Source organism: Diabrotica undecimpunctata, chromosome 2 (assembly GCF_040954645.1).
Source record: "Diabrotica undecimpunctata isolate CICGRU chromosome 2, icDiaUnde3, whole genome shotgun sequence".
Taxonomy (NCBI): domain Eukaryota; kingdom Metazoa; phylum Arthropoda; class Insecta; order Coleoptera; family Chrysomelidae; genus Diabrotica; species Diabrotica undecimpunctata.
The window spans coordinates 176,344,477-176,367,180 of NC_092804.1; the positions used below are offsets into that span (position 1 = coordinate 176,344,477).

A 22,704-nucleotide genomic window follows, 5' to 3' on the forward strand; every position below is an offset into this window, starting at 1 on the left:
ATTTTTGGGATTTTTTTTCTAAAAAACTACTAAATGAATTGCAATTCTACAAATAGCTTTATAATCTTTAAACCGTCGAGTACAAGTTAAAATATTTTGACAAGGATAATTTTTTTCTATCTTGCTAAAAACGTGGACCCAAATATTTCGAATATGCCTTTCGAGCAGTCTAGCTCTAAGTGTGTATAGCGGTTGCGGCGATACAGGCGTGCGGCACGTAGAAATATTTGTTTAAATTTAAAAAAATTATTCAATACAAATATTTATTACGTACAATTTATTAAAAAAAAAAAAAATTCTAATTATTTTTATGTAGACATATTATAATTAAAACAATTAAAATTATTTTTTTACAATGCTATAATAATGTAATTTTTCTTTTAATATACGTGGTGACTATATTATTGAATGTTTTATTACAGTGAAATACATTAAGCAATATATAATTAATTTTCATTGAAAAATATAATAAAATTGAAATATAATATTAATTATACATCGTTTTCATTGTCAATAATTTGAAAATTTTCGTCAACAGCAACAGGATTTCCATCTAATAAGCTGATTTCATTGTCTTCAATAGAGTCGTCTTTAACATTTTTACAATTCTCTGATGTACATGCACATACTGCGCAGCAATCTAAATTATAGGAAATACAATTACAATTTTTCGTAGAACATTTTCCGGTACATGAGCAGAAATACTTTTGTAACATATCTAAACTAGTTTCGCCTTCAAAATAATTAAAATCGAAACAATTATTTTCCAATGTCCAACCATGGGTTAATGGATCAGGAGATGAAGTAATATTGTTTTTTGCTTGAATCCATTCATTTATTTGCCACTTTGCTCTTAAGTGATGTTGTAATAATGCTGGTTTCGAAGGTGGTAATTTTTTATTAGATGCATTTTTTTTTAGCGCCTACAGCACCTCAACCGCTGTACACGCTTAGCGGGATACTCTCGAAAGGCATATTCGCAATATTTGGGTCCACGTTTTTAACGAGATAGAAACCATTTATCCTTGTCAAAATATTCTAACTTGTACTCGACGGTTTAAAGATTATAAAGCTATTTGTAAAATTGCAATTCATTTAGTAGTTTTTTAGAAAAAAAATCCCAAAAATCACTAATTACGGCATTTTTTCAACAAAAAAATGCAAATAACTCGAAAAGGAAGCATTTTTCGAAAAATTATCAAGAAAGAAAAAGTGTTTATTTTGATGAGATACACCTAAAAAATATTAATTCCGAAACAATTCGGTGAAATTGCTTTTTTGTATAAGTTATTTGTTAATAACAATTGCCGGCCCACTTGTAAAAATTTTAAAAAAATACATTTCATCTTGGAAAAATATATAGAATCGAATAAAAAAGGTTTGGTGCATTAGAAATGCAAAAAGAATTTTAGTCGGTTGATTCTCTGCTTATAGGGGTAAACCGCTCGCCTATTTCGATGCTGTGCTGTGGTGACAATTGCCAAAATTTTCCTCCAGTAAACGAAGACTAATTGGACGGTGAAAATTATGATGGATAGATATTCATTTATTTTATACCTCGTTTTATATAAATATTATTTATTTTTAGTTTTTGGAAAATAAAAAAATTGTAATATATTATAAACTAAATTTTTTCATTTTATTTTCATCAAAAGGGGTGCTTGTAAGGGTTGAAAAAAGTAGGCTCATTTTATAAGTAAAAAATTAATTTTGTGTCTACAAACAATGCACTCTAAAAATGTTTCAAATCGTTAAAAATATTTTTTAATTCATTTTTGACAAAGGTGGTGGTTGTGAGGGTTGAAATGTTGAAATTATAATAAAATGTTATTTTATAAGCAAGAAATTAATTTTTGTTTAATAAAATGCACTCAAGAAATGCTTCAGACCAATAAAAATATATTAAATTAATTTTTAAAAAAAGGGGTTGGTTAAATTGTGAGGGTTTAAATGTTAAAATTATAATAAAAAGTTATTTTATATGCAAAAAATTAATTTTCGTTAAATAAAATGCACTCAAGAAATGTTTCAAACCGATAAAAATATTTTTTAATTCATTTTTAATTCATGTTTGTCATAAGGGTGGTTGTAAGGGTTGAAAATTTTCAATGAATAAAATATTATTGTATAGCTAGGGTATTAATTTTTATCTGCATTTAAATACATAATTGAAATGTCTCAAGCTGCTACGACTTTTTTTCATATTATTTTTATAAAAAGTATTAGCTTTTAAGGGTTGTTAAAGAGTTTTAAGGGTTGAAAATTATGAATAATTAATTTTCATATTAGAGAACCCATTACAATATTTACCTTATGCGAATAAACAAGATTTAAGTGCATAAAATAATTAAATCCGTGTTTTTCCCAGTTTCTTCAATAAGGGGTAGTTTTCACCCCTTAAAAACAAAAAGCGCACCTAGAGCGTATATAACTTTTAAAGTGGAAGTTAAGATAAGCTTAATTTGAAATTTTCAAAGAAATCGATGCAGTTATAAAAAATTCGGAGGTATTACCATATTTTAAGCCTCAGTAATTGGACTAATAACGAGGATGTTAAAAACGAAAATGGAGAACTGATGATAAACTTCTGCACGATTGACGAACTCTGAGTAAACAACACATTTTTTGACCACAAAGACTTAAACAAATATATATTTATATCTATCGGGAGAAATAAAAATATCGGGAAAAAACTGAACTGAATTCTTAAATTGAATTTTTTTCTGATAGCAGTAAATTATTTCACTTTTTTGTAAACGTTGAAAGAATCATGTTTTCCCTACTTTCCTGAAGCATATAATTTTTATTTGCATCTTCTGTTTTATTATTAATCAAAAATTTGATAAATACTAATAGGAACTAGTTACTTAGTTTATATACATTCCATAACTATTCATATTATTTAATTAAAACAAACAACAAATATTTTCTAAATAGATGAAACAAATTTTGTTATGCCGGAAATGTTGCTTTGACCACCCTGTAATTTAGCATACTAGCCCGGATGGTTTGTAGGACGTAACGTGTCCTAATAAGAATTAACAGGATGGAATCGGGATTAAGTATCGAATTCATTAATCATGTGAGGAGGCGGGCTCTCGCCGATGTTCCCATCACTATCATATCGGTCAGCCATTCGACTTGGCTATACTTCACTTTGATTATTATCAGTCTACTGAGACCGATCCCTTTCGTATTAGTCAGGAAGCTGTATTTCCTATAAAAAGGTTTAGGGAAGTTTTATAAGAAATTATCTAGTTAATATTTTATTGATTAGTCCATCTATAATGGGTTCTATAAGACAATGATATTGATTTTTCTAACATATCCTTTTAGGCCAATTACATTGCTAAATGTAATATACAAAATTCTTTCTGGTATAATCTACAATAGATTATTAGAATACTACGAAAATATAATTGGTGATTATCAAAATGGATTCAGACCAAATAGAGCCACTACAGATAACATATTCATACTAAGAACGATACAAGAAAAAGCTTATGAATACGACATAGACCTATATAATATGTATATAGACTTTAAACAAGCTTTTGATAGTGTGAAAAGAGACAAAATGCTGGAAGACCTTTGTAATCTAGGTATACCTAAGAAATACATCAGCCTCATAAAAATGACATTGCAGGGTTCAAAAGCCGCAGTCAGAGTAGATGGAGAACTGACTTCCCTTGTTTAACATCAACATGGGAGTAAGACAGGGAGATGCCCTATCAACCATGCTATTCAACCTAGTTCTTGAGGCAGTCATCAGAAAAACTAATATAACCGGCCATATAAACACCAAATCAGTACAAATTACTGCATATGCAGACGATGTAGCTATCATTAGTAGGAATAAGCCACGACTAATGGAAGTTTTCAAACAAATTGATCCTGAAGCAAGAAAAAGAGGTCTCAAAATAAACGAAGCAAAAACGAAGTATATGACAGTCAAAAGAATAACTGACAATGAAAATACTATCACAATAGACAACTATACTCTCGAACGAGTGGATGCCTTTACATATCTCGGCACAGAAATCAATCAGAATAACTCCGTAAGTAGCGAAATTAATGCACGTATTTCCAGCGGGAATCGTACATACTATGCTAATAAAAGATTGGTGACATCGAAATTATTAGACAAAAGAACCAAAATGACTATCTACAGAACACTGATTAGACCCGTAGTAACCTATGGATGTGAAACTTGGGTAATGACGAAAAAAGATGAAGCCCAACTCAGGACATTCGAGAGAAAAATACTGAGGAAAGTATATGGCCCGGTACAAGAGGAAGATGGCACATGGAGAATCAGGAGAAACGACGAGGTTAATCAGTTAAATGAAGGTTATGACATTGTAAGATTTATGAAAAGTCAAAGACTGTCATTGCTGGGACATGTGCAGAGACAAAACGATGCAAAAACAACAAAGAAAATGTTACAATGGAAGCCCATAGGAAGGCGAAAAAAAGGAAGGCCCAGAACGAGATGGTTGGATGACGTGGAAGACGACCTGAAAACAATGAACATAAGACAATGGAGAAGAAGGGCACAAGAGAGATCTGAATGGAAGGACATAGCCAGACAGGCAAAGACCCATCCAGGGTTATGATGCCAAAAGAAGAAGAAGAACATATCCTTTTATCTATCTTTTACATCAAGAAAAGGCAGCTTATAACAGCATAATACCATGAGAAAATTATCGACAGATACTAACAGAGATAGTATCATTAGATTTCCACTCAATAGACATAAATCAAAATTATATTTCTCTCTACATTCTGCATCAACGCCCACAATGAAGCGTTACAACGAGCGATAAACCCGATTGTTTTCGATTGAATTTAACACTGTTTAAAATAAGATCTCTCATTTATTTGAGAAGAGACTACTACATTTTTTATTATCGTCCACTCAGTGCCGGACCTGCTTTATTTTTTTAAACCAAAACACAGAAATTACACAGTTGACCCACATTTTACTGAGGCCAGAAAATAACGAACCGGCATACAAAAAACTACCGGTTAGAATAACACAAATTTTACTGTGAAAGTAACATTGACCAGCACATCCGACATTTAGATATGTTTTTTGAGAGAGAGGTAAAATTGTGGGTACATAAATTCTGCATTAGTTCATATTCGTTATTAAAGTTTTTTTGTTCAGCTTCAGCGTTTATTATTAAGGTTGCTAAAATAGAGTTGGAAAATTCGTTTTTCTGAATTTTCGCCAAATTAGTATCTTATTTTAGGCATCTTAGCTTTTATCAAATTAAATTAAATAAATGAACTAAAACTAAAAGTGAAAAATTAAAGGAATGTAAGGTTTCGACTGCTTAACCCGTAACTGCTACCGACAGGGTCAGCGTGACCCATCAATAGTTTTAAACCGCCCTACTCATTTAAGTTTGATAGTGGGGGAGCTGTCTGTCCACTTATTCTCTGGCCGGTTAGTATTTTATAAAAAGGCAAAGTGAGCAGTTTTGTTGATCGTGTCAAATTCGAAATAATTATTAAGTAACATAATATTTTTTGGTTATAAAGGTATGTACCTATTTTTATTATATATATATATATATATATATATATATATATATATATCTATATATATATATATATATATATATATATATATATATATATATATATATATATATATATTTTATTATGTTAACGGCTTGAATAATTTAAATATTTATATCATTTGCTAAACACACATTTTTTGTTTTAGATAAAATGGCTTCTTCAAGTAAGCATTTAACTTTGTCTGAGATGGAAGACATTCTAAACAGTGAAGAGTTTTGGAAAGATTTGGAAGATGCCGATGAAACGACAGATACTCTCCAAGAAGTAGAAAATAAGGAGCAAGCTGCACACAAATTATTTAACTATTCAGATGAAAGTGACAGCGATGAAATAGACAATGAAATTTACAGTGAACACGACTCTGATAGTGAATTTGAGGTTGAACTATTGCATGAAAACACCTTAGACAGAGATGATGCCACGAATAACGCTTCAAGTAACAAAACAGCTACTTTGAACATTTCAAAATTAGCTTGGTATGGAAAAGATTCTACAAAATGGGCAAAACAATCGCCAAAAAGGTCCAAAGTAAAATCTCATAACATAATAAGAGTTTTACCAGGACTGAAAGGTTCTACCCGTCAGAATCCACCACTGTGTCCTAAAGAAGCTTGGAAATTATTAATAACTGATGACATGTTGGAAATTATTGTTGAACATACCAACACAAGAATTGACTTAGTATCCTCAAATTACGCTACATTCAAACGACGTAAAAACTCTCTCTCAAAATTTGCCCCAACTTTCATTGAAAGAACAGATAAAATTGAGATAGAAGCTTTTATTGGACTTTTATTTATGCAAGGTATATTTAAGTCTAACCATGAAGATTTAAAATCATTATGGGCAACAGATGGTACAGGGAGAGATTTCTTTAGATGTTCGATGTCACTTGCACGATTCTTACTTTTGCTAAGCTGTTTAAGATTCGACAATCATCTTACAAGGTCTGAAAGAGTGAAAACTAATAAATTGGCAGCTATATCCAACCTATTTAAAACTTTTGTAAAAAACTCCCAACAGAACTATGTTCCAGGTCCTCACGTAACAGTAGATGAAATGCTGGTACAATTCAGGGGAAGGTGTGCATTTAGAATGTACATACCTAATAAACCTGCGAAATATGGTATAAAAGTGCAGATCTTAGCCGATTCCCAAACACACTACATGTATAACGCGGAGATCTGTACAGGAAAAATTCTCCAACAGAAACAAAAATCGCTATTTTCACATCCAACTGAGGTTGTTCTTCGAATGATAAAATGTATTGAAAATTCCAACCCTAATGTCACTGGAGATAACTGGTACACATCAATGGAATTAACCAACGAGTTAAGAAAACGAGGAATTACATATGTAGGTACAGTGAAGAAAAATAAAAGAATGATTCCTCCAAAATTTATGGCCGACAGAAAGAGACCTGCTAGTTCTTCAGAGTTCGAATTTACATCAGACAATACTCTGGTATCATATGTCCCAAAAAAGGGAAAATCTGTTGTTTTAATATCATCAATGCATCACGACAGTACTGTTGATCAGAGCACTGGGAAACCCGAAATAATTATGTTTTATAACCAAACCAAAGCAGGTGTAGATGCTTTGGACGAAAAATGTGCAACATATTCCACTTCTCGAAGGACCTATCGATGGCCTATGGCAATTTTTCACTGTATTTTAAATGTGTCTGGTGTAAACAGCTGAATAATATATCAGTTTTCCCGAGGAAAAGAAATATCCCGTTTTTTAAAAGAACTAGGCATTGCACTGTACACGCCACATATGAAGAAAAGACTTTACAACGTAAATGTACCCCGGAAACTTCAATGTCTCGCAGTGAATATCCTTGGAGTAGATATAGATGACACACCTGCACCATTGCCAATACAGAATATATCTAAAAGGAAGAGATGCGCAATTTGTCCCGGAAAAAAAGACCGGAAAACAAATACATACTGTTTTGTATGCAAATTACCTATATGTTTACAATGTGCTCTAAAAATGTGCCCAAATTGTAAATAGGATTTTATTTTACATTAAATTAGTTTACCGTTATATAAAAAAGTGTTTATGACTTAAAATAATTGTATTAGCTAATGTTTTTTCTTTATTTCAGAATTTTAAAACTGGGTCACAGTGACCCGTCAATAGCAGCTGCGAGATAACTTTTTGTCGGTAGCAGTTACGGGTTAAAATAAGAGATTGTGTGTGTGTGTGGTTGGGATATTGACTGCAAAACCTATGGTTTCAATCGCTTAATCATGTTTGACTTTGATTCTTAAGACAATAATTAAAATAAAATCTATTAATATTCGAAATTTATATTATTAATATTTTAAAAACAATATAACTACGGTAAAAAATTTTACATTATACAATTGGTAAAATTACAAAAATCATATATTTTTTATACAATTTTATATAATGTTGTATACAATTTTCTAATCCAGGCTGGTGTCCATGCATCCAGTGGTTATGATTTCCAGTATTATCCAGTTGTGCAAACAGTGTTTTTTTTATTATTAAAATGTTTTTTTTTATATTTTGTTTTAAACATCTTATTTTGATTTTTTTTAATATATTTTTTTTTATTTCCGTAAAATAGTTTCGAAACACAGTTCAGATTTCTTCCTTAATTTGAGCCTTCTAAAAATTGCAAGGCAAAGCAGACGTTGATAAAGATGTTAATAGAGACATGGGAATCAAAAATTTGCATTCCACGACATGTGTCCTCAACTAAGCAGAAATCATTAGCGAATTGGTTATCAGAACAGAATTGGCTCATCAGAACGCCTATGAATAGCTATTCTGATGAGCCTTATTAAGGCGAAATACATAGACGTATGGTATATGTATAAACATAGGTGTGTGTATAAACAGATACATAGACTTTTTAATTTTTATTCGGATCTACTCTGTATGAGTACAAGAAACCAATTCGCTAATGACTTCTGCTTAGTTGAGGAGACATGTTGTGGAATGCAAATTTTAGATTCCCCATATCTCTAATAACATCTTTATCAACGTCTGCTTTGCCTTGCAATTTTTAGAAGGCTCAGATTAAGCCAAAAATTTGAATTGTGTTTCGAAACTATTTTACGGATTTATCATCAGATGTCGCTATTGCGTCCGTTTCGAAGCCATTTTAGTGTTGCTTCTTAAAGATAGGAAAGATTTATTTTTCACGTTGAGAATGCCTATGAATATCTGTTCTGATGAGCCTTATTAAGGTGAAATACGTATAAACAGATACATAGACGCTTTGTACGTGAAATCAAATCTTGACTGTCTTTTTCATTTTTTTTTTATTTACTTATATTTTTTTCATCAATGTACAAGTTTATTATGCTTATTTTTAAACTGCTGATGTATTGATATAGAAGCTTATAAACCTCTAAATTGTTAGAAACTATTAACCCATAAAGGTTGATGGGTTTTACTAAAATTTTTATTTTCATAATGGCTTCCATAAAAATTTTGGTCTTTATTCTATTTTTACTACAATTTAATATCATATGTTCTAGTGTGCCATATTCTCCACACTCGCAGTTTGGGGAATTTGGCACCATTTCACTTATTTAAATTAAAAATTAAATTTTTAATTTAAATAAGAGAGAATATTTAAATAAGAGGTGCAAGGTAATGATTGAATCGAATTCTACAGATAATTATGATTGCATCTTTTTTGTTATAAAATTACAGAACCATGGTTTGGTACAAATTTTCTATAAAAAAGTCCCTTGTTGGAATGATCATATTTATCCATCCATTTCTGCCTAATTATATTTTTTGAAATAATATAAACTTCTTCCGGAATTGATGTATAATTTACAAAATTATCGGAATCTAATGCTTCTTTAGCCAGTATGTCTACTTTTTCATTATGGATGATTCCACGTTACACAATATATTTTGTAAGCTATAATTAATATTAATATTAGTAGATATATTTGAAAGTTTATCTAAAACACTTTTACAATCTGATATTATTAAAAATTTTTTATTATTAAATAAATTAGTTTTAATATATTTTAATGCTTCTAATATAGCGAGTTGTTTAGCTGAATAACTTGAAAATTCACTCCGAAGTTTTTTAGCCTCGAAATAGTTTTGTGTAGGGTCCCAAAATGCACAAGACGTTTTTTCGTCTTTTTTTGATGCATCTGTAAATATAATATGATAATTTTTAAAATAATTTTCTGTCTTAATTAAACATCACATTTCTTAACGACTTGAGGTAATTAGAATAATCTCTTAGAAAGGTATTTTATTTCCATTACTTGTTTAATACTGATGCCATCAATTTTTATTTTACATCTGGTTGGTTCTTTGCTGACTACTTTTGTTACAGTTTTCCGAGATGAGATTGTCATATTAAATTCTTTTGCTCTGATGTTAAATATGTGGACCAGTCTTTGCAGACTATCTTAACCTTGGGCTATCAATATTGCATCGTCTGCTTAACAGAGTCTTTTTAGTTCTCTGTTTTCCATTACGTAGCCTGTTCCTTTGTTAACGCTTTTTATGATTTCATCCATTATTAAATTGAAGAGCGTGGGGTCAATAAATCCTTATGTCTTATTCCGCTTCACATTTTTATAGGTTCTGTAAGTTGTCCATCTTTTCTGACTTCCATTTTGTTGTTTTTGTAGATATTTTAAATAGTTTTTATAATATTTAAGGGAACTTTTCTATTATACAGAAGATAAATTACATCTTTAAGTCTTACTCTGTCAAACGCTTTCTTTAGGGCAATCAGACACAGAAATGCTGGTCTATTATACTCTATTACGTAGTGATTTCTACGTAATTTGCTTTGTAACGAATATTGCATCTGTACAGGATCTTCCACTACAAAAACCCTGTTGTTCATCTGCTAAACTTATTCATTGGATGGTTTTTATGCAATGGATATTCACTTTTTTAATTTGAATTGTTAGATGTGATTTGATTAGGTGGGGTTAGGTTTTATTTTGTTAATAAAAAATTTACGCAAAAAACAATAGTAACTCATTTGTAGTATACTCTTATTAAAATTTATATTTGGTTAATTTTATTTAAAATAACATTGGTTATCAACTTATTTTATTTGAATTTTTAGACACGATTTAATTTAGGTTAGGTTACGTTTTATTTTGTTATTAAAAAATTTTAATTTAATATATTTACTCCGCAAAAAACCAATTTATATGTGTCAACATTGAACCTCTGCAGAATATTTTATATTGTGCCCAAACGTGCTTGACTTCTTTTTCTAAATGAATAAATTTTTGGCCATTTTACAATATTGTATATTTTGTATAATTTAACGGGGAAAAATGATTGGTAGTTACAATTAGTTTATACATTTTGTATAATTGAGGCTATTTCGTATTCTGATAATATTTTTCTCATTTTTATTTTCAATTTCTTACTTTTGATTGGCAAAATATTATATCAGCTCCTACAGAATTGAACAGCAACAAATGGTGTTCATGTTTTGTTACACATCTTGACCTGTGCATATGAGTGTATTTCGCATATTTTATAAGCTTTACTAATTATATGCTTGCTAGAAATCAAAAAAGGTTTGTTGCACATTCTGTTTCCAGTTTTTTTCTAATATTTGTACTATATGTTCTCAGTGATGAATGTTCCAGTTCTCTATGAGTGCCTCGAAACCATATAAGAACAAATTAAAAGCTCCGATATAAAAGTAGTGATGGGAGACTTAAATGCCAAGGTTAGTACTGACAACACTAACCAAAGGAACTTTTTGGCACTGGTTAAAGAAATATTAACGGCAAGCGCCTCATTGAATAGTGTGGTAATTATGACCTAATCATTAAAGGAACTTTGTTTTCATATTATGGGGAAGACACATTGAAATGCATAAAAGAAAAGAAAAAACTACACATAAAATACCTAAACACCAAAAAACAGGAAGACTTAGACCTATATAGAGAGAAAAACAGAGAGGTAAAGAAAAGAGTAACAAATGAAAAGAACGAACGATGGGAACAAGCATGCACAGAGATAGAACGACATATCGGAGGAACGAGAAATTCAGAATCATGGCGAATATTAAAAGCACTTCAACGAAATAAGACGGAGAAAACCCAGATCGGCAAAATTAGTGAAAACGAGTGGCAAGAATACTACGTAGAACTACTTACAGAAAACCGTCCCCAATTTCAGGAAGAAAATATAGAACATGCAGGAAATGGGGCATACGACCAGATAGAAATAAGCCTGGCAGAAGTTAAGAGAGCAATCAAGACATTGAAGAACAAAAAAGCCAAAGGACCCGGAGGAATACCAAACGAACTAATTAAAAACGGAACGGAAAAGTTATTCCGCATGCTACATAGAATGTTCGAAAGAGGACTAAATGGAGAAGAAATACCTGCGGAATAGACACAAGCATACATCACATCCATACATAAGAAAGGAAACAGAAAAAAATGTGAAAACTATGGAGGAATTAGTATAATATCGTCGGTAGGTAGACTTTACGGGAAAATTATTAAAGAAAAACTAGAAACTGAAATAATAGGAAAAATTGGAGAAGACCAAGCAGGGTTCACAGTAGGAAAATCATGCCTAGATCATACGTACACATTAGAACAACTGATAGAGAAGAAAATGGCAAAAGGTAGACCGGTCCATCTGGCCTTTGTTGATCTAAAGAAAGCATATGACTCAATACCTAGAGTCAAATTATGGGAAGCAATGAATGATCTCGGAATCCGACAAACACTAATAAAAGCAGTTAAAGCACTATACAAAGAAAACAAAGCAGCTATTAAATGTGGAAATAAAGCCTACAATCCATTTAAGACGACAAAAGGACTTCTACAAGGCTGTGCTACGTCCCCTACTCTGTTTAAAATATTCTTGGAAAAGACACTCAAACCATGGAGGAGAAAGTGCGAAGGAATGGGCATACCAGTAAGAGACGAATACCTATACACCTTAAGTTTTGCCGACGATCAAGTAGTCATCGCACAAGCTGAAGAAGATCTCAGCTTTATGCTCAGAAAACTAGAAGAAGAATATAAAAACAACGGAATGGAAATAAACTTAGAGAAAACCGAATACCTAACAACAGAAAACAAGGATATGAGAAACCTAGAGATAGACGAGGGAAGACAAATAAATGGAACAGATAAATTCAAGTATTTAGGAACCATAATATCGAACCAGGGAACAACAGAAGAAGATATAAACAACAGACTGAGACAAACAAGAAACTGTATAAGACAACTAAACTCAGTGTTGTGGGATAAGAACATTACGATAAAGACAAAAAAGAGAATATATAACACCCTGACAAGAAGTATCCTGACATATGGGTCCGAAAACTGGACAATAAACAAGAGAAATAGAGGTAGAATAAGAGCAGTAGAAATGGAGTTCCTGAGGAGAAGCTGTAGACTTACAAAAAGAGACAGAATTGAAAACGCAGAGATTAAGCGGAGAATGGGAGTGCAATCAGACATAATCGACTATATAGAGGAGAAGAGACTATCCTGGTACGGCCACGTCAGAAGAGCGGACAGAGGACGCTGGATAAACAAAATCACAGAATGGAGCCCGATTGGAAGAAGAAAGAGAGGAAGACCCCGAAGGTCATTCAGAGATGAAATCAACGAGGCTATGGAGAAAAGAACCCTGCGAGATGGAGACTGGAATGACAGGGAAAATTGGAGAAAACGGTTGAGTGAAGGAAGACAGTGAAAACTGTGGAAATCCTTAGTAGTAGTAGTGTTTTCACATAAAATAATCCACAAAGTGTCATGTAAATCTCCAGACAACCACACTTACAATCAAATCGACCGCATGACAATAAGAAGAAAATAAAAAACATCCCCCTTAAATGCAGATGCAAGTGTGGCATGTGATCACTAGCTGATCCTAGTTGTTACAAGATTTAAGATACCCAGGAATAGTAAAAAACGAACATCCCTACAAAACTACAAAACAACGAGATGCAAATTAAATTGTTAGGAAAACTGCTAACCAAAATAAGCGAGAGGAAGGACAAAAATTAAAAAACGATTAGCAATGTCGTTGAGAAACAAGTGAAAACATTTTGGACTTACAGAATAATATTGAACTACTAAATTCCAGAACAGAAGCAGAAAAGGAAAAACTTTAGAGAAAGTTATATTAGAGTGAATAAAGTTGTCAAGAAAACAACAAATAACTATAGAGGGATCAGTGTAATGCCTTTAACAGCAAGAATCTTTTCCACATTAAAAACGAGGTTGTTTTGCAACGGATGGGAAAAGTTACAGAAGTGGTCAGAACAGTTAAAAATTGCAAACTGTCATATTTTGATTATGTTATGCGTCACCCAGAGAGATTTAACATACTTTATTTCAGGTTGAAGAAAAACATCATGACTTAGAAACCTAGTGGAATTGTTTAACAGATCCTCTGCATCCCTTTTTGAAACAAGGCACGATGGTTCTCTAAGAAAGTACTAAAAATATTTTTTGTGTAGACAATTAAGATATACTCTGTACAGGTCAGTCAATTATAACAAATTCCATACTGTATATTTTAGAACAATATAAAAACCAGAAACTTGTTAATTTCCTACCTCTTCGTTTTACACAGTTTGCGGGTCAGTAAATGAAACTTTCTGTTACAATATAGATACGAATAGGTATGTTCGTTCTGTGTGCTTTGGGATTTTTAAGCATTGTCTGTTCGTTCGGTGCTTAAAACAATGGAAACTTTTACTAGAGCTATGATTAGCCTGAAAACTCCCGATGATCGCCAAATCACCATTCACTTCATTGTTTTGGATTTACACTGTTAAATTTCACTGCTACATCGTAAAGGTTTGCTTTGGAACTATTTTAGAGAAGTTTTAGAATAAGAATCTTAAATTGCAAGCTTTTTGAAAATTATTCGAATATGCTTGATGTATTAACTTTCTGAACATCTGAACATCACTGAAACCCAATTTGGATTTAGGAATGCCATGGGTACACGAGAGGCATTATTTGGATTTAACCTCCTCATGCAAAGATGTATGGATGTAAACCAAAGATGTATGGATGTATGTTTGTTTTACTGATTACAATAAGGCGGTCGATAAGGTCCGACACAACCGTCTTATACAGTTACTTAAAGATAAACACATTGACAAAAAAGACTTAAGAATAATAACTCTTCTCTACTTTAACCAAACAGCAAAAGTCAGAGTAGGCAAAAAACTTTCGGAGGAAGTAGAGTGAAAAGAGACGAAAGGCCCAATAAAAACTTTCATCTTTTGTCCGATCAATTAAAGACAAAATTCCAAGTGAACAACACGGAGTTTATGAAATTTCTTGTGCAGACTGCTCCGGATCCTATATGGGCCAAACAAATTGTAGAATCCAACATAGGATTTATGAACAATGCATTTCTGTTTGCAATTCCGACTTAATTTCAGCTCTAGGTCAACACCATCTTCATACAGGTCACAATATTGATTTTGAAAACTCCAGAAGGGTAGCCCCTGAATAAATGAAAGAAGATGAATGCGGATTATAAAAAAAATGTTGAACTATTTATTACATTTTCTTATATTTATGTAAATGTTTTTTGTTTTGTAAAATTGTACAGAGGGTGTAGTACATTTAAATGTTAATATAACAAAGAATCTTCCCTGTACAATTACAGTAAACTTTTGGAATAAATTAACAATATTTTAGTGGAACAACCCTATCAGCGCCGCATATATTCCACCAAACTTGGAAAAGCCTTAGTTAAAATCTGAATTGTATTATTTTTTCAGGAGAAATGGTAATTTCCAGTTCGAAGTTCGACGTGCAGGCATCCAGCAAAACCCTATTCCACGTGAAAATGACGGTGATCGTAAGAAACCTGCAAAGAGACGATGCCGGCTCGTATCGCTGTATCGCCAAAAACTCCCTCGGCGAGGTGGAGAGTAATATCCGACTGTACGGTAAGGTCTTAAGATGTTTTTCGACCTTTTAAAGTTGCGCCCGCAAAAGTCGGGAACGGCTTTTTATCACCCAATAAAAGAAGAGGTTATGAGTGAGTTTTGTTGGTGAATTACACGCACAGAAAGTTTTGCTTTTGTTTTTGTTTTTTAAGATTTTGCGAAACATTTTGCATAGCATTGCTAATTTAAATTTGGCAAACATTTTGCATCTTATAATTATATCTTAAGGAGGAAATTATTTACCAAATGTACTACGAGAAACTTTTCTTAATGTATTTTTTTAGAATTTATGTTTCAGTTTATTAATTTAACAATATAGAAGGTCAATTAAGGCCCAACTTATTTTTTTTTTTGAGTAATTCTTATATACACGAACCGGCACGAAAAACAGAACACAACAGAACGAAATTTTAATTATCTTTAAACTTTTATTATTATAATAACGTACATACAAATGAAACAAACTATTTGAAGTAATTTCTAGTAAAAATTAAGTGCTTATCCGGAAAAATGGGCATAAAAAATAAGAAATAAAGAATACACTATTCTGATCACTTTTAAAAGTACAAAGGTAGCTGTTACTATTTTATTGTTATTATTTTGTTCTTGTTCATGTGAGTTAACTGTTTGAAGTTAAATTGCGTTTATTTAATCTCAAGAATTATGGTTATAAATCCCGAAACAGCGGTTGCTATTGTTGCGTTGCTTCAAGACTGAAGAAGTGGACTATCTAATAGTACTGTGAAACACGTTTCTTGGTAACTGGAGGCAATACTAGACGATTTGGAACCGGTCTCCAACGAAGAACTAGTATCCTTGATGATCGCTTCATCCTCTTACAAAGTCTACGAGATCGTCATGCCACGGCTGTACAAATCCGTTATCAACTTCAGTATGTCCGGAATACTAATGTAAGTGAACAAAAAATTAGACGAAGGCTTGGAAAACCAAACTTAAGAAGTCGCATTCCTTCAACAGGCCTACAATTTCTTAGGCGCCATCGAGTTGCGCGGCTTTAGTTTGCCAGAAACCATGCTCATTTTACTGTAAATAATTGGAGGCACGTTTTATTTACCGATGAGTCCAGGTTTACCTTGCAAGAATACGCAGGGAAGTGGCAATCCCTTGATTTTAGGGATTTTATAAAATCACTCACCAACCGGTCTAGCCAGCGTGGTATTTTAAGGCTAAAAACCTCCTAACAGGAATATGACGACATCTAAAACAAAAGGAATGGGTCTCCAGGTGGGTAGACCATACAGTAATCGCAAATCCCACTCCTTTGAAAAAAAAGACAGCTTTATGGAATCTGGAGGAAGCAAGAAATCACTAAAAACCACACGATTGAACATCGCAACTCTAAATATAAGATCCTAAGAAAGCGTAGATGGCGTAGAATTTCTAATTTCCAAGAAATATGCACATAAATTAGAGCAATTCGTAGGAATATCTGAAAGAATAGCAATGATTAGGCTAAATGTAAACGAGAACATCTCCCTGAAAATTATTTAAGTATACACTCCAACCGCAGCACATCCCGATGAAGAGGTAGACGAATTTTATGAGAAAATTGCAGAAACTAGCACGAATTATCACGGCACGTATACGATGATAATACGAGACGTCAAGATCGGACAACGACTTAAAAATGGGCAATCTTACAATATATATATATATATATATATATATATATATATATATATATATATATATATATATATGATGTATATATTTATCATAATATTTTTTAGGGCATTAATTTTTGCCTCTTTGATGGCATTCCTTCGTCGCCTCCTGATTCTAGAAGATCTTTGAAATCTCCAAGACCATCACCGTCTTCATCTCCAATATTGTTTCCTGTCTGCGTTACTTCCTCATCCACAATTTCATCAGAATCATTATCATTATATTCTTCGTAGGCTTTTTCCTCCACATTAGAGCATTTTTCTAAGCCGTGACAACTTGAACATAAATTTGTGCATTTCAAACCATGTTTTCGGCAATTGTTACATCCAGTTTCACAGCTGCAGCAAATAGTTTTGAGCAGTATTTCTGGGATCAATTCCTTTTCTGTAAATTTGGGCATAATGCCTCGTTGATGTTGTTTCCAGCCCCAATCTGTTGCTGTCAGTTCGTTGCCCAGCCATGTCCCTTCCCCACTTTTTTACGAAATACCTTTTGATGGACTAAAATTTTCCGAAGGTCACTCAAGTATATAAATTATCTATAAATAGCAATAAATAAGTATGTACGTATTTAAGTAAAAGAAAAGTCTACAATTTTCTTATAATATTGTAGATATCTTATCAAATATAAACATTATTAACTTAATTGTTTGTTAATTATAGTAGAATATTTCAATTTATAATTTTTTTATTTGTGAATGTACCATGAAATCTTACGCAATATGAGTAATTACATTGTTAATTTTAATAAAATATCTCAAAATTGTTCATAATGATGAAAAAAAAATTTTCGATTCGAGTTTTCTTCGTTTTTTGCGTTTTTTGAAAATATTTTCCATAGTAATTTATATTTTATTTACACTTTTGGAAAGTAGAGATTTCAACGAACAAAAAGCTTACTGACTTGTTTAAAAAAGCTGATATTTGATGCGTGAATTTTCGATTGAAAATTAGGATGCTTTTTCGAGATTAAATCAATATCCGGTAAAAAAATAAATTTTTTAATTCCAAAAAAATTACAGTGTGTTTGGTATATACTAAGGTAAGTTTTTACTCAATTTCGTAAAAAAAAAAATTTTTTGTAAAAAAATAAAAAGATAAAAATAAAAAATCAAAAACTTAGTTTTTTGAATTTTCCACAAAAATTTTGAGGTTATGTGAAAAAAGTGTAAATACAAAAGTTGTATATCTTTTTGTTACCTACAACTTTGCCATTTAACTTATTTCCATAGCACTTGTAGTTTCGCCGAAAATCGCTATAAACCGATTTTTACCCTTAAAAACTCACCCCCTCCCACTTCCCGACTTTGGATGGAGTGGAGTTTATTTTTTCTTCTATTTTTAGCATATTCTCTTCCTTTTCCAATAGGTTTCATTCTACTACAATTTTTTTTTACTTTTTACCTTTTTTAAAGGCTTTGACACTGGTCTATATATAAATCTGTAAGGCAAAAACTGTAGAAAATCTGTAAAAACAGGTATGATGACAATATTACAATAAAATATCAGGTAATATGTCTAGATACAAGTAGAAAAAAAATAAGGTCAATAAATAAATTTTTGAAAAACACTACTGATCAAAATGATTTTTTATGTTAACCACTAAAGATTGTTTGTTGATGACATGACGAAAATTCCATATTACTTCAACTATATTCTGCCAATTTTTATTTTCTTAAATTTTATTTTTTTAATGGTTTTCTGTATCCGTTGCACGTTGTTTTTGTATTTTATCTATATTCACTTACTAAATATTGTTTCCGTAAAGTAAGCTTTGTGACATCAACAGCATCATATTTCTATATCCAATTATTGTAAGCGAGTTTTCCGCGCCCGAAGTAAAGAAATCCGATACCATTTACAATATACATTGATAAGTCTGTTTATGTTTAGAACAGAAACTGCAGGATGATCAGAACAACAATAATTAACAAATTGAAATAACAGGATATCTGTTTATATAGTTTTTCACATCCCTTCATTCTTGCTAATATATCTTGCAGCAGTAAGTTTACTTTACTGACAATCCAATTTTCTCTACTGTAATAAAAATAATTAAATTTTATACACTAGGTGACAATGGTAAAGCTGTTGATTTAAAATTTCATTTGTTTAATCCTACCAACTGCGCCACTTACAATATTCGCCAGCCTCACGGCGAAGCCACTCCAAAAATATTTCCCATTCAGTAAATACTTTTCGTTGTGTACAGCTACATTGTTACGAAGGGAAATTTATCAGGCAAGTTCGGTTTCTTCCGTCACGTAACCAACTAACGAAGTATTTATAAAATCGTAACGACTGTTGATAACTTGGGACTATTCGGTCGTTTTCTCTAATGGTCCGAATCCGCGATGCCAAATCTCGCAGGCTTACAGGATGAATTTTTATTATCCTACCAAGGTAACAAAACCCAACCTACTCGAGGATTTTATGGACGTTCTTTCGTTTTAAAATTCCACTTTCAGGGGCAAGGTACTGGACAGGGACGTAGCTTTGGAACACTTTTTCTAATTTATTACAGATTAAGTTTATTATTCGTTTTGATGTCTAAAATGGGCTTTTTTTTACTTCTTTTAAAGTTTTACGAAAAAAAAACAATAATTACAACAAGTTATATATTCCTCTTCTTTTATTTGTTTAGTTTTTCTTTTTTACTGAAAGTAGATTATATTCACTGGAACCTGAGGGTTTGCTGAATCAGGAAAAAGTTTGTCAAAGTTGATATAACATTATTTTGAAGAAGTGCTAAGTAACTATCGCCATTTAAATTGCCATCAATAAAAAAGGGACTTATGAAATGATCTCCTACAATTCCTGTCCATATATTAACCTTTTAAACTTTGTGTATTTTGTTAACATATACAATCTAAAAGGCTTAGAGTGCTCAAGGAAGAATTAAGGACCCAACAGAAGATGAAAAACCGATTTTAAAAACATTTTTACCGTATGTAAAGGGTACAACAGAGAAAATAGGGAGAATTCTAAGAAAACACAAAATAGAAACGATATGTAATACTGACACAAAAATATCAACTATTTTACCATCCGCCAAAATAAAAATATCATTAGAAAATTAAGGAGTATATGAGATTCCATGTGGGGACTGTGAAAAATCATACATCGGACAGACCAACCGAAGAATCAATGTTAGATGAGAAGAACATCGAAATTCCATTGAAAGAAGAGAAAAAAACGTCGTCCCTGACACAACTTGTCTCAAATACGGAATATACAATAAATTTGATCTAAAAGACGGTGCTAGCTAACATTGAAATTAAAAGAAAACGTGAAATCAGAGAATGAATCGAAATAGAAAAAACTCCCAACAGTTTAAACCAAAGAAATGATGCTCAAAGGCTTCCAATAACATACATACATAGAAAACGGTATAAAAGAAAAAAAAACAAAAATAAATCTAAACACAAGACCGACTAATAAGACCTCTGCTACCTATACACGTACAGGGCCAATCACAAGAAGCGTTGACAACGACCGTTCGAGAGAAGCACGCCAAGATCAACTATATAAGTAACCGCTTTGACCGGAAGAGTCAGTTTACTGTGAGAGATAATGAGATATGATGCGTTTCATCAAATACTGAATTAAAATAAAATCATACTCCACAGAGAAATTATAAATCCAAGGATAGTTCGCAGCTCTTTCAATGCAGACAACCACAAAACACTATGTAGGCCCCACTAATAAGATTTTTCTCTCAGGACATCCTACAAAAAAAACATAAAAAACGGCTTTGGCCACAAAAAAGTACTAACAAAAACCGGCGCAAGCTACCTAAATAATTTAACAAAAATCAAAAAACCTGGACACGTAGGGCCCAAACCCTTGAGCATCAAGTCTACGCCAAGTTTGAAGACTTGAGGCTCAAGCAAACAATCTCAGTTTCACGGTTAAGTCACTAGAGGATAACAGAAATATAGCTCCTAAATCTAGCCTGAATATGAATAGGTTAGATTACGATGTTGGAGTTCTATTGCCAAGGACTCCCACATGAAGATCTCTTTGTCAACCATTTTCCATCCACTCCTGAATGTATGTCTCTCCCAATTGCTTCCATCTTTCTCTATCTTGCGCCAATCTAATCCACTGTTTGTTCTTATGTCATCTACCCATCTTTTTTGAGGTCTTCCCGTGCTTCTTGTTGTCGTCCTTGGTCTCCATTCTAGAATTCTCCGTGTCCACCTGTTGTCATTATATCGGGCTACGTGACCTGCCCAGCGCCATTTCATTTTTGCAATTTCTTCCACAATATCCCTAATCTTCGTTCTACGTCTTATCTCGGTGTTTCAAATCTTGTCTCTTAGTGATATTCCAAGCATGATTCGTTCCATTGCTCTTTGCGTTATTTCTAATTTTTTAGCAGATTTTTTGGTAAGTTCTACTGTCTCCAAGCCGTAAGTACAAACTGGTAGTATGCATGTGTTATACACCTTTTTCTTTAAGTTTACAGGAATGGAGGTGTTTTTCAAGATATATGCTAATTTGCCGAAAGCGCCCCATGCCAGTTGTGTTCTTCTTTTAATTTCAGCATCTTGATTTGGTTTTCCTAGTTTGATAACATGACCTAGATATACATAATGTTCAACATTTTCTATGGTATGATTTTGTATTGTTATATTTGTCTGGTCTCGGCTCAGTATTTTTGTTTTATTGTAGTTCATTTTTAAGCCTACCGCTCCTGAAACTGCATTTAATTGTTGTAACATATCATTTAGTTCTTGGATATTATCGGCTATTAAAACTATGTCATCTGCGAATCGCAAGTGGTTTAAATATGATCCGTCGACGTTGATACCCTTATTGTTCCATTCTAGTTTCTTAAAAATGTCTTCTAGAGCAAGGGTAAATAGTTTGGGAGAGATGGTGTCTCCTTGTCTTACTCCCCGTTGTAGTCTCATGGGATTAGTTTTTGTGCTTTCGTCCAGCTTTATCTGCATGGTGGCATTTTCATATATGTTTTTAATTATGTTAGTGTATCTTGAATCTGTACGTGCATTTTCTAGAGATTCAAGCACTGCCCATAATTTGATGGAATCGAATGCTTTATGGAAATCGACGAACGCCATATGAATTGGAACATTATACTCGGTGCATTTTTCTATTAGTGTTCTTACGGTGTGCAAGTGGTCTATGGTACTAAAATGTTTTCTGAATCCAGCCTGCTCGATAGGTTGATAGAAATCGAGCTTATGTGTTAGGCGGTTGGTTATGATTTTAGTTAGTAATTTATACAGATGTGAGAGCAAGGATATTGGTCGGTAATTCTCGATGTTTGCTTTGTCTCCTTTCTTGAATAGTAAAATGACTTCGGAGTTGTACCATTCTTGAGGAATCTTTCCTTCATCAATTACTTTATTAAATAAAATATTTAATACCTGTTCTATTTTTCTTCCACCGATTTTCAACATTTCGACTGTAATTTTATCCTCTCCCGGACATTTATTCGTTTTTAGTTGATTTAGGGCCATT

The 22,704-nt window shown here is 32.3% G+C and overlaps 1 protein-coding gene across 1 annotated transcript in view; it reads left to right on the top strand.

Annotated features, from left to right (window-relative positions):
• Nucleotides 1-22,704, top strand: part of LOC140433998 (lachesin-like) — a 675,206-nt gene that overhangs the window by 635,402 nt on the left and 17,100 nt on the right. The window contains exon 8 of the mRNA XM_072521967.1: nt 15,359-15,529. Within this exon, the coding sequence (XP_072378068.1) occupies nt 15,359-15,529 (171 nt within the window). The remainder of the gene's footprint in view (nt 1-15,358; nt 15,530-22,704) is intronic.